This window comes from Bos grunniens, chromosome 12 (assembly GCF_055505025.1).
Source record: "Bos grunniens cultivar Pamir isolate PY7600 chromosome 12, Bosgru_T2T1.0, whole genome shotgun sequence".
NCBI classification, from domain to species: Eukaryota; Metazoa; Chordata; class Mammalia; order Artiodactyla; family Bovidae; genus Bos; species Bos grunniens.
Window position 1 is genome coordinate 21882679 of NC_141176.1, and position 13649 is coordinate 21896327.

General features: G+C 41.0%; 1 protein-coding gene across 2 annotated transcripts in view; it reads left to right on the forward strand.

Moving 5' to 3' along the window:
- Positions 1-9296, forward strand: part of VPS36 (vacuolar protein sorting 36 homolog) — a 31545-nt gene extending 22249 nt beyond the window's left edge. For both annotated transcript variants that reach the window (XM_086329226.1, XM_086329227.1), the window contains exons 7-14: positions 33-65; positions 186-263; positions 886-1020; positions 2641-2706; positions 4236-4300; positions 4905-4989; positions 6069-6145; positions 6239-9296. In XM_086329226.1, the coding sequence (XP_086185352.1) occupies positions 33-65; positions 186-263; positions 886-1020; positions 2641-2706; positions 4236-4300; positions 4905-4989; positions 6069-6145; positions 6239-6332 (633 nt within the window). In that variant the 3' untranslated portion in view covers positions 6333-9296. The remainder of the gene's footprint in view (positions 1-32; positions 66-185; positions 264-885; positions 1021-2640; positions 2707-4235; positions 4301-4904; positions 4990-6068; positions 6146-6238) is intronic.
- Positions 9297-13649: the final 4353 nt, after the last annotated feature.

Consider the following 13649-nt stretch of genomic DNA (forward strand, 5'->3'; position numbering starts at 1 on the left):
AAATTCCAACAAAATTTCATTTCTCATTTCAGGCCTTCGAAGACCTCAGCAAGCTAATGGTCAAGGTATATGTCATTTACATGTATTAAATTCATACCAGTTATAATACACTTTTGAAAATTTATTTTGTTAGCAGACATTTAGGGACATTATTTCTTTTTGCTCTTTTTCTGTTCTCTTGACAGGCTAAGGAAATGGTGGAGTTATCAAAGTCCATTGCTAATAAGATCAAAGACAAGCAAGGTGACATCACAGAAGATGAGGTAAACGGGTGGCCTCTTTAAGGCTTTGAGAACTAGATTACAGAGATAACACAAGGGCATTCTGGTGGTTTACCAGCATGCTGTTTCTTAAAATAGTGTTTGATTTCTTGTAGGACTTGAGGATATATGACAATGTGGAAGAAAAAGTCAGCCATAAAAACTTTGTTAGCTCTAGCAGAATTAAAGGATATTTCAGTACTTTTCCTGGAATGTAGAAAATAAGAGATACTGAAATGTGGAAAATTGTTCTTGACATACCCTTAAGTTTGATATGTTTCATTAAATTTGTCTACAATCTGGTCACAGCTGTTTTCCTAGGTTTTTGGTTTTATCATTTGGTTGACATTAAGCAGAAGGATGGTTGTTACCTCAGTCTCATCTGCCACCAAACCTGTGGGGTAAATAGAGACTGAGATACTAAGGCAGGAGGAGAGTAATGATCCGATTTATGCCAGGAAATACTAGGAATTCACTCATATATTTCACAGCATAGAAACACAGTAGAAGAGATGGGTAGATATAGAAATAATCGAGTGGAACTGAATGTCTGATGGATTTCAGATGCTGGGTAGAGAGACTAAATCTGCATAGTCTTTTTGTGTATCTTTCCCTCTCCTTATAGACCATCAGGTTTAAATCCTATTTGCTGAGCATGGGGATAGCTAACCCGGTTACCAGGGAGACCTATGGCTCCGGCACACAGTACCACATGCAGCTGGCCAAACAGCTGGCTGGAATACTGCAGGCACCTTTGGAGGTAAAAACAAAATCTTAATGGTCTCTTTAAATTGTGTTAAATTATTTTTGTGTCATCAGAGGTCTTAAGAGCTTAACTCCTTTCATGATGTGGCTTCTATTCAACCAACATGTTATTTTTCCTTGCAGTAATAAACTAAACTAGTTCAGTGATTCTTTGGAGAAGGCAATGGCACCCCACTCCAGTACTCTTGCATGGAAAGTCCCATGGATGGAGGAGCCTGGTAGGCTGCAGTCCATGCTAAGGGTCGGACATGACTGAGCGACTTCACTTTCACTTTTCACTTTCCTGCATTGGAGAAGGAAATGGCAACCCACTCCAGTGTTCTTGCCTGGAGAATCCCAGGGACGGGGGAGCTTGGTGGACTGCCTTCTATGGGATCGCACAGAGTCGGACACGACTGAAGTGACTTAGCACTTAGCAGTGATTCTTTGTCAATAATTTTCTAAATTGTTTTTAATTTCCATTTCAGATATCTAAATCTGTTTGATACAAAAAGTCTTTCTTATCTCTTATTTTCAAAAGGAAATATATAATCTGTATATATTTTAGACACATTTTTTTCATATACCGTGTGCTATTAATAACTTCATAATAAAGTTTCATATTCTAGTTTAACATTATTCAGGGAATCAAAACTTTATTAAAGCACCTGTATTAAGAAATATTTCAAACAGATGACAGAGTAGGATAGCATAATGAATCCCTATGTCCCCATCATCCAGCTCCACTCAAAATTATTTTAAAGTGAATCCCAGACATCATATCCCTTTACCTGTAAACATTTAACTATGTAATTATAGTGATAAAGATGCCTTTAAATGTGATTATAATCCCATTTCACACCTAAAAATTAAAAAATAATTTTTTAGTATTATCGGATACCTAGTTAGTATTCACATTTTCTGCTGCAGTTGATTTGTTCAAGCCAAGATACATTGCAAATGTTTGATTTCTTTCAAGGTTTTTTTTTTTTTTTTTAATTCTATGGGTTTTTCCTTCTCCCATCTCTTTTTTCCCATCATACAATTTATTTACTGAAGAAGCTAGTAGTTTATCTTACAGTGTTTCAGAGTTGGATTTTGCTAACTGTAAGTTACCATGCTTCACCATCTTGTGTGTTCCCTGTAAATTGGTAGTTATATCTAGAAGTTCTTTTTTTTTGTCCTAATAAAAATATTCCATAGAGGGTTTTGTGCGTTTCCATCAGAAGGTATGTTATATATGATTATCTTTTTTGTGTGATATTAACAGCTACTGACAGTCATTATCTATATCTGTTACTTCATTAGGGGTTGCAAAATGGTGATATTTAATTCCATCATTTATTTAGTTATTAGCTGGAATAACTTAAAACATTTAAATACACTTTTTGAAACATAGTGTCCAACCCCTCTTTTTATTTAAGTAAATGTTAAAACAGTAATTATAGTATTAAAGTCCAAATAGGGAATTTGAAGTGCCTCCTGGTATCTGAATAGGTTCCTGGTGTGTAAATATAGTTTTCAAAAGCTTCTTAAGAAATTTTATAATTTATGATTTTGCTCTGATTATGATTTCTATTAGGAAGTGCTAACTAGTGCTAATTATAATGTTTCTTTTTATTTAATATTTTAACAGGAACGAGGGGGAATAATGTCACTTACGGAGGTGTACTGTTTAGTAAACCGAGCTCGAGGAATGGAAGTAAGAATTTTTAGATATGCTTTTGGCTAAATATAGACTTTCTTGATAGAATACAAATTCTCCTACAATGAATACAATCTGAGGAAGGGCTGTGAATATCAAAAGTATTGATATTTTGAAAAGCAGTGTGGTGCAGTGAAAAAGAACACTGCCCTGGGATCCAGAGGGTAGATTCTGTTCCTGGTTTTGCTCAGTGACTTTGAGTAGCTTCCTTAACCTCTCTGGAACTCAGGTTTTTTACCTTTAAGATAGGGTTTAGATTGAGTGATACCTCAGCGTTCTAATAGCCTGTGTTTGTGTCGTGATGAGCAAGACTATGCCTGGTGACCTTACTCTGTGATTGTTAACTGTTTTGAATGAACCTGGCTGGACTCAGATTGCCTGTGGATAACACAGTGGGGAAGCTGCCCTGTTCCTTTGGCTTAGAATCAGCCCCAGCTACACCTCAGCTCTCGCTGTCCTTTCCACTCACATGTCCTTGGCCTCCAAGGGTCTGTCTGTGCAGTCTCTCTGCCCTCCATGCAGATAGCTCACACATGTGTCTCCAGTGCTCACCCAGGTTCCCCAAGTCAAAGCTCTGCTCTGTGTTTTTTTGTTTTTTTGAAATTTTTGACTGTGCCACACGGCATGTGGGATCGTAGCTCCTCAACCAGGAATTGAACCCACATCCCCCTGCATTGGAAGTGACCACTGGACCACCAGGGAGGTCCCTCTGCTCTGTGTTTTAATTTGAGCAGTCATAGTAATCATCCCGGTGGGTACTTATTATCCACCAGGCGCTCTGCACGTGTTCTCTGCTTATCCTCCCCATCACTCAGTGTGGTAGCTACTTTTACTCTCCCCATCTGGGGGACAATTAGGGGATGAGGACACTGAGGCTCAGGAAGATTCAAAAGCTTGACCACGGCTCTACCAGGAGACAGTCTTGTGACAGAGATTGGGACTCAGGCTGGACTGGCTCCGGAGCTATTCCGTGTGACTCACAGCTGCTGGTCACCACTGTACTGAGCTGATTCTTCAAGGCCACGTGAGCCAGAAGGGTAGCCACTACGTAGCTACAGGTGACGATCGTGAACTTGAAATGCAGATAGTCCAAATTGAAGTGTGCTGTAAGTGTGAATTACACCCTGGATTTAGAAGACTTTGTATAGAATAGAGAAGTGTTAACTATCTTATTAATGATTTTTATATCAATTACAGGGCAAATTTTTGGCTCTTTTGGGTTGAATAAAATATATACATTAAAATTAATTTAATCTGTGTATTTTTTAACGTGGCTACTAGAAGGTTTTAAATTACCTATATGACTTGTATTATATTTCTTTGGATAGCACTGCTCTAATGAATAGATGTCTTTGCTTCTTTGTTAATCCTTTTTGCCTTGTAAGTGAGTAAGCCACCTAAAATCCTTGATGCGTGATCATTTTACACTTATCTCTTCTGTTTGAGTGGTCATCATAATTACATAGCATCACTCTATTAAATTTGCAGTGTAAATGGTAAACTTGTATTTCTCCCCCCCTCTCTAGTTGCTTTCACCAGAAGATTTAGTGAATGCATGCAAGATGCTGGAAGCGCTGAAACTACCTCTCAGGTAAAAGAACCTTGTGGGAAGTTTGCCGTCTGTTGTCACAATTCCACCCTGAGTAGACAGAACAGCCCTGTAGGTCTGTCCTCTTGCGTGGTGAGCCAGCATATACATCACTCTTCTGGAAGTTTGTTTCTCACATGTGGGCAGGAATCACCTGGTACCATGGACATCTGTCATCCCAGCTTCCATCCTTCTCAGGGCTGTGCAGGGCCTCAGGGGCAGGTGGTCAGACTCTTGCCAATGTGGGCTCCTCCCATGAGGTCACAGTGACCAGTCTTTCTGTCCTTACACAATTTTTTGTCTTAGTCTCTGGAGACCTGGAAGTACAGTCAGCTGTGAATTGTGTTTTCCTTATCCTCAGGTTTTAAAAAAAGTAGCCAGGCATATTTTACTTAGCACGTGGATTACAGTTCAGAATTTCATTAACTGTTTATGAGCTTTTTTGGTTATGCTTTAGTCACCCATGGTCGTTATATCTGAAATGCTGTTTTGTGTTAATATTGCCCTCAGACCTGGGCATAAATGAAAGTAAAAAAATATTTTTGCCTCCCCGAGGGTCCAAGATCCCAGATGTTCACGGCTTTGTTCTCCCTTCTTCGACTTTTAGACTCCGCGTGTTTGACAGCGGCGTCATGGTCATTGAACTTCAGTCCCACAAGGAGGAGGAAATGGTGGCCTCAGCCTTGGAGACGGTACGGGGACCCCGTTTCCTCCCTCCCTTGTTAGAGCTTGCCCCCCGAAGACCCCAGTGCTTAGCAACTTGAGAAACAGGATTTCCTTTTGAATTTAACTTTGCTAAAAAGTAATGTTCACAGACCCAATTGAAAACGGTTGATCATTAACAATGAGTGACTATTCATCACATTTATACTTTGAAAGCTCTTTGAAACTTGCCAACACTCATAACATTTTGTAAGTAAGGGGAGCTAGAATGAGGGAGGTGCTTACTCCCTTTCTGTTTGAAACTCAGCCTTGAGAGTAAGTTTTTAACTTTGTCAGAGTGTTACCCATGATTGAACTTTTTCTTTTAGTCATACCCACGTAAGCTGCATTGTAAACATTGCAAATTGTTTTGTAAAATAATTGCTTCAAAAAATATGGAAAGCAACTGTAGTTTAGGTGGATTTTGCTGGCCAAACTGATTATTTGTTAGGACCTTGAAATATTCTTATTTTAAATTTGATGAAAGTTTCAAGACTATACATATTCCGATCACATACTTAAAACCAGTCCTGTGTATAAGGGTCCTTCGCTGGAGCATGTACTATGCACTCAGTTAGAATTTGTTGTATGTTCCTTTTCAGACTATGAAGTACATTGCCCTTATTGGGCTTCCCAGGTGGCGCTAGTGGTAAAGAACCCGCCTGTGGATGCAGGGTACTTAAGAGACACGAGTTCAATCCCTGGGTCCGGAGGATCCCCTCAAGGAGGGCATGGCAACCCACTCCAGCATCCTTGCCTGGAAAATTCAATGGACAAGAGGAGCCTGTCGGGCTATAGTCCGTGGGTTCGCAAAGAGTTGGACAGCACTTAAGGGACCTCGCGCACACACGCACACACTCCCTATTACACAATGTTTCAGTCTACAGTGTTTGTTTTGGGTCCTTCCACTTTTGTAGACTTAAGCATTAGTGAAGAAGCTTTAGTTCTGGAGTGATTTTAGTAGAAAATTCAGTCAATTATTTCCTGAGTATACACATAGATATTCTCAGGTTAGTACCGAGGTGGCCTAAATGATCACATTTTTTTTCCTGCTCTGTGTTTCTGTTAGGTTTCAGAGAAGGGATCGTTAACATCAGAAGAGTTTGCTAAGCTCGTGGGAATGTCTGTCCTTCTGGCTAAAGAGAGGTAAGCAAGGTCTCTGCTGCTCACTTGTAGCTCTCATTTGTGTTTCTGAATGAATGGATGGATGATGGTGTTTTTTTTCCCCTTGACTCCTAGGTTGCTTCTTGCTGAGAAGATGGGCCATCTTTGCCGAGATGATTCAGTGGAAGGCTTGCGGTTTTACCCAAATTTATTTATGACACAGAGCTAAGAGTTTTGTATCTGAAATAACTTGTTATCCATATACTTGCATCATGGAGAGGTTGAATGCCATTGAGCTAAGGGTAAACCCTGATAAACAGAATTACTGGAACTTTGTAGTATCATACAAGACCCTTTTAATTTCTCCCCAAATATTATGATCCAGGAAGCTTCTCTAGGATATATAGGAAAAATACAGAAAGCTGAATGCCAATATGAATTCAAAATCATGCTACCGTTGTATAGAAACCCTCAGAGTTTAACTGGAAATTTGGTGGATTTTAACTCGATCTTCAAATCTGACCATTTTTTAAAGAAAAGAATTTAGTTCATTGGGGGAGAAGGAGAAGTTGCATGTTTGGACAGTTTAGATCGTTATTTTGGTTTGACTGAAATTCGCTGAATTATAAAAGAAGTTTTCTTTGCATTTAGTGTGCACCTTTGAGGGGTTTTCATGAAGAAGTTTAGACCTACAGTGTAGTTTAAGAACCTGACAACATCCAACTGCAGGATGTCACGTGAGGCTCTTCCTAAGGGCTTTTTAGAAGCAGCCATAGGCATGTCTTCAGCAGACCAAATAAAGCAGCTTAAAAAAAAGAGAGAAGTTTTCTTGACTTCCATATATATAATCTGACTAGTTCCTTTTTCTTTTTTTTTAAGTGATGATTTCATGGCTGGCATTTAAAGAATGCAACTATGTCATTCTGTTTTAAAAACTGCTGTGGATTTTGCTAGTGAATTAAAGAGCTGTATGGACATGCCCGGAGATAAGGTGACAAATTTGGGAAGTAGACTGTTCAGGATTTCCCTCAGATTGTTGTGTGGGTGGAGGCGCCTGGAAGAACCTTGAACTAGCTTTACATGAACCTTGGTGCTCTTTTACCTCAAAGCCAAGGATGGACAAATAGAAAGTGGAAATGTTAATATGTCTCCTTTTCCTTCCCTTAAGGAGTTTTACTGCTGAACTTTAAAAAACTCTTTCTATCATCCTCTAGCAATATTTTTTTCCTTTGCTTCACACATTATAATTTGTGTGGAGAAACTCTCACTAGGAAGTATTACTGAGATGACTGGCAAATATTGAATCCAGATCGCTTGAGTTTTCTAGTGACCGCCTGACTTCATTACTGCAACACGGCGTACAGTCCGATGGCATTACCTCAAACTCAGGGACACCACAGGGAGAGCCCCTTTCAAGGCTGAGTTGGCAGTGGAAGGTCACTGATAGGTTTTGGCCAAGCCTCTAAAACGGGTGGTATCTGTACTGAGAGAACCTTTGAGACCAGGAGGCAGGAACGCTCAGGCTGAGACTCTGGGCTCCCTGAGACATCCTCACTAAGAAGTGGAGGGCCACTGCCGGGCTGCTGCAGATGCCCTATGGACAAGGTCCGGGCACCCTCAGCTGCAGACCCAGGGAAACCCTCCACGTGCAGCCAGAGTCGATCCCTGACCCCTGCCTGATCCCTGTTGCTGCTTCACATCCTCCAGTGTCACGGGAACGTCGTGGCTGAAGCATCCTGACTTAGTTCCAAATCTGTCGCTGATTCCACGTGGTGATGACACACCCCTTAACATCCCCTCTCATTTGTCTGGGGGGAAATTCAGTGTCTGGCTGCCCAAGTCTTTGGAGCCATTGTGTATGGTTTTTGGCATGTCACTCCTCTCTGGGAAGCACTCTGTCTCACACACACACACACACACACACTCATCTCATTCACTCCATATCTCATCTGGCCAAAGTTTTTAAAAATTACACAGATAAATAATCTGTTTCACCAGTTGGAATGAGTTGCAACTAAGATTGTTAGAGCTACTGGGTCTTCTAGCTCTAATGGTGTTGATTCATTACAGCAGACTCATGAGTCAGCATATTTATTTATACTAGTGTGCCAACACATTAACAAAAATGGAGCAGTCTGAATTATATAAAGTGAACTAAAGTGACATGAATCTAGTTTTGCAAATGTCACATTAATTAAAAAACAGGTATGATTGATTTTATTGTTTTAAAGTGGGCATTCTTCACTGTTTCCAGACCTCTATATGTATATTTTTGTTCTTTGTGTTTTGTTTTTGCCAAATAAGGTGTCATTTTCATTCCTTTGTTGGTAGAGGTTATGTTTGAATACAACCAGTCAGGCCCTAAGTGCAAAAAAGTTCCGTCTTCTTGGTGCTTATCACTGTTATATTATTATTTTTGCTTTCTAACTTTGCTCTTCAAAGCACAAATCTGTAGCTTTATGATAATGGAGTATTTCTAGTCACATACTGTCCAATTTTTTACATTGTACAAGTGAAGAATGTTTTCAGGGTTAAATGATTGGTATTAATGTATACAGAGTAAAATTATTGCAAAATTTAAAAATGATTTTTCTTGACTTGGTGTTCTTTTTAAATACTCTTTGAAAATGTATGAAAATGATAAAGGTTTAGTCAGAATAAACCCATATATTAAGATTTTTTCTTTTAGATTTTATAATCAAGTTGATTATAAATATTTTTGACCTCAAGGTCTTACTATTTTAGTTGTCTTAAAAAATGGGAAATGACTCATGAACTGTTCTTTTTTATTTTTTTTAATTCTTGATGTGAATTCCACTGTTGATTGACCATGTGTATATATGTGAAGGTACTATCTCTTGTTCCCTGTTACCAGACTAAGCCAACCAGACATGGATTTATCATGTCATTATTCTCATGTTCAGATACTTAGAATGGTTCTTCCTTGCCCAACAACCTCCGAGTTTCCATCTGATACAGTAGAGTCACAACTTCTATGATGGGTAGGTTTTAAGGTCTATGCTTAAGGATGGAATCAAGCATGCTCAAAATGATCCGTGAAAATCTCTGAAATTGCCAATAAAGTTCTCTATATAATCTTACAAGTAGAATGGCTGTAAAGTGATACATGGCTATGAATATTTTATGACTATAGCAAGTAAAATATATAATAAAAGACTATATATCAACAGTAGACTTTTGTAGTACCAATAATTAAAGTACTTAAGTGTGTCTTTTTTGTTTTCCTTTTTCTTCACTATGCTGATAGGTATGGCTGAATTTATGTAAATGTATCGCTGATCCTACTCCTTATGATAGATCTTAAGTGTCAGCTCCACGGGGGCAGAGATTTTTCTCTGCTTTGTTCACGGATGTGCCCTCAGCCTAGAGTGAGGCCTGGCACACAGTAAGCGTCCAACGAAATGACAACCAAATGAGCGACCGCCCGTGTGTGTGCCTGCTTATAAATGGGCTTCACTTCACCCTACTTTCATCTCTCATTGAATTCAATAAAAAGAAACATTTTTGAATACCTGTTGACTTTGTGTGAGGAACTGGGCCACTGGGGGATACAGAAACGAATAAGATGCAGGCCCTGCTTTTAAGAGGGTAGCCTCACTGGGACATAGACATGTGAGCAGCCTTAACTGAAGATGGGAATGAAGTCTGTGCCATGGCAGGGGCACGGGTGCCATGCTTGGAGGACAGAGGAGGGAGGCTTCTGTTCTGATGGAGGACAGTCTGAGAAGGTCTGGTGGGAGAGGAGGAGCTGATCCACTAGGCTCAAGAGAACCAAGAGATGGTCAGGGGAAGGCATTGATCAGGCCCTTCCTCTTCCTGGGCCACATTGCCCTTGTTCAGACGTCCCTTTGTTATTTCCTCCCATCCACCCACCCCTATCCTAATAATCAAAACCATACTTTGCTCATTCCCACCTGCTCTAGAAAAATCTGTTTCCGGGACACAACTACTATTCCGAAACCCAATTAACCATATATTGGGTTGGTCAAAAAGTTCATTTGGGTTTTTCCATAAGCTCTTACGAACTTTTTGGCCAGCCCAACACTTGACTGTCTTTTATCTTGTTCTCTGTTATCTCGATGCCACAAGAAAATAGAGAAATTAGATTTCTTTAAGTTATAAGGAATATCACACAACACCTCTTTGGAATTCCCAGTGACCTACATCAATAATTGTACAAGGTAAATTCCTAGTTAAGTATTCACTCAGTTGAGTGGCTTTTCAATTATAGTGTGTCTTGAGTCTGAAACTTTAGTCTGTGTCCTTTACTCTCTTTCCAAGAGGCTTCTTATCCACACTTGTCCAGCCTCAGCCTGTCTGAGATACGCTGTCTTATTCAAATTCCATAACATGGGCCAGGTCCATGATGTGGGAAGCGTTCCAGAAAAGTTAGATTAACACACACATAAGGTCTTATTTTCACAATGTGACAATTGGGTCAATCATTTTCTTTCTTGTGCTCTAATAATCACAAGTCAGTTAAAGCTTGTCTCTCAGAGTGTTATCTAGGGGGAAAAAAATCTCCCTATTTATATAAAGGGTATTATTGAGATAGTGAACACATTTTACACAATTTGCAAAAGATCCCTTGACCAGTCACTTACTCAAGATATCTTTGTCAGCCAGCTTGTTTTAGTTTAATACAGCTAAGACCATACCACGGTTCTTTTGAAAGTTTTTTCCTTTAAATTTCTGTTGGCTTCTTTTTAGAAAGGATTAAACTGTCTTAACTATATAGTAAACAGTTTGGCAAGAATTCAAATTAAAGCAAAAATGACCAAACATCTCAATAATGCTCTTATTTAAAAATTGACCAAGCACACTGACCCCAGGCCCTTGCAACTTCGATTGAGGCAGAGTGGGTTTCTAGGGAGAGTGTGTGTCTGAGAGATCAACACTGAGCAAATTGCTTTCTATACATTTCACTCATTCACCACAAAACTTCAGTATGACTACATTAGATGTCTTTTGCAGTGGAGGAAAGGAGGGGTTAAGTATTTGCCCGAGGTTATGGAGACAAAGTAAAGAGGAACTTAAGAGCCTCTTGATGAAAGTGAAAGAGGAGAGTGAAAAAGTTGGCTTAAAGCTCAACATTCAGAAAACAAAGATCATGGCATCTGGTCCCATCACTTCATAGCAATAGATGGGGAAACAGTGGAAACAGTGTCAGACTTTATTTTGAGGGGCTCCAAAATCACTGCAGATGGTGACTGCAGCCATGAAATTAAAAGACGCTTACTCTTTGGAAGGAAAGTTATGACCAACCTAGATAGCATATTAAAAAGCAGAGACATTACTTTGCCAACAAAGGTCTGTCTAGTCAAGGCTATGGTTTTTCCTGTGGTCATGTATGGATGTGAGAGTTGGACTGTGAAGAAGGCTGAGCGCCGAAGAATTGATGCTTTTGAACTGTGGTGTTGGAGAAGACTCTTGAGAGTCCCTTGGACTGCAAGGAGATCCAACCAGTCCATTCTGAAGGAGATCAGCCCTGGGATTTCTTTGTAGGGAATGATGCTAAAGCTGAAACTCCAATCCTTTGGCCACCTCATGTGAAGAGTTGACTCATTGGAAAAGACCCTGATGCTGGGAGGGATTGGGGGCAGGAGGAGAAGGGGACGACAGAGGATGAGATGGCTGGATGGCATCAGCGACTTGATGGACATGAGTTTAAGTAAACTCTGGGAGTTGGTGATGGACAGGGAAGCCTGGTGTGCTCCGATTCATGGGGTCACAAAGAGTCGGACATGACTGAGCGACTGAACTGAACTGAACTGACTGATGGAGGCAGGCTGGACTTTATTTCTGCTGCATCTAACTCCCACTCTTAAAATGAGCTCTTGCTTTCAAAACCAAAAATGGCAGGGCTTGTGGCATGTATTTAAAAGGAGTTCTCACTTGGTTAATGAATAGATGTTGGACTAGATAATTCTGACCGTGAAATTGGATGGTGACCTTTGCCAACTAAAAATTGTCACCTGCTACCTGCCTCTGTAAGCATTTGGTAACCTGTCCCTGCAATCACTGACCCTAACATACCCTTGAAAGGAGTTTAGGGTGGAGATCAAGAATGACACTGCCCTGGAAGGCTACCTGGGTGGCAAAGCAGTAAAGAATCAGCCTGCCAATGCAGGAAGCTTAGACGCAGGAGATGGGGATTCGATCCCTGGGCTGGGAAGATCCTCTGGAGGAGGGCATGGCAACCAACTCCAGTGTTCTGGCCTGGAGAATCCCATGGACAGAGGAGCCTGATGGGCTACAGTCCGTGGGGTCACAAAGTGTCGGACATGACTGAGCATGCATGCATGCATGTGCGCTGGGAAACAGTGCCAGAACAGGCCTTCAGACAGGTATTTTTCAGATTTTATGAACTCAGTTTCTTGCCTCTTATATCTAGAATAACAGTAAAATTATCAACAGAGACACCTGTGCCTGGTGACTAGCACAAACCACCTATATATACAGACCTCCCACCCTACCTCTTGGGAGCATTTCCTCGGAGCTATCTGAGAGGAGAATCCTGGGCTTTAGTCTTCATTTTGCTCCAAATAAAAACAACTCTCAACTCTCACATTGAATATTTTTTTCATTCCACACATTAAAGCCTTTTTTGAATCTTTGGCTGGATTGAATCAGTACAGTGCTTTGCAAATTTGGTACCTCTGATAAGCTCTGATAGCTCTAATAACCGAATAATTGGGCTACCTTTTAAAAGATTAAGTGATAGATTCAAGGACCTGCAAATGGTACATTTCTGAGTTAAAAATGGAGACAAAATTTACAAACAGTGAAATGAACGGATATTAAGTTGGATGTTTTGACAAATACATAATGAATCCGTGTAATTCACACCTCAACCAACAGAATGTCTCTATCCCCACTCCGCACACACCACCGCCCCCTTCCCCGCACAGATTCCTGGAGCCTCGTTCCAATCACCTGCTCCCCAGGGACCACCAAATCTGGGCTCCGATTTCCTTACCACATTGGTATGCTAATGGTAAACTGTCTTGCACATTTCACTCTATTCAAAAACAAGCCCGGCTGTTAAGGTGGAACTCTATCCTCTCCTATTGTTTTAAAAACACAACTTGAACACTTCCGGATTCGAGTTTTTAAAACGTTATTTTTAATGTAAATAACCAATCCTGGCTCCGGAGAAAAATGAAGAGGCACCTTCGTGAGCTCTTCTCTTTTGAAGCTTTTCAATGACGTCTGGAAAACCAAGCTTACAGCCAACTTCAATGACTGCCTCGTGATCCCCCAGAAGATAATGACAAGGGGGCGGTGGAGGGGTCGGAGGAGAAGAGACTGGGTCGCAAATGCGGGGAGACAAGGCGGCTCGCCCTGAAACCCGGCTCCGGGTCGCGGGGTAGGGGTCCGCGGCTCCTCCCCGCAGGCCCCGGCTGGCCGCGCGTTTCCTGCAGGGTTTCCTGTCCAGCCGCAGGCCAGCCGGGCGCGGGCAGGAAAGGATGCGCGGCCCAGAGCGGGCGGGGCGGCTCTGGCGGGCTCCCGGAGGTCCCCGCCC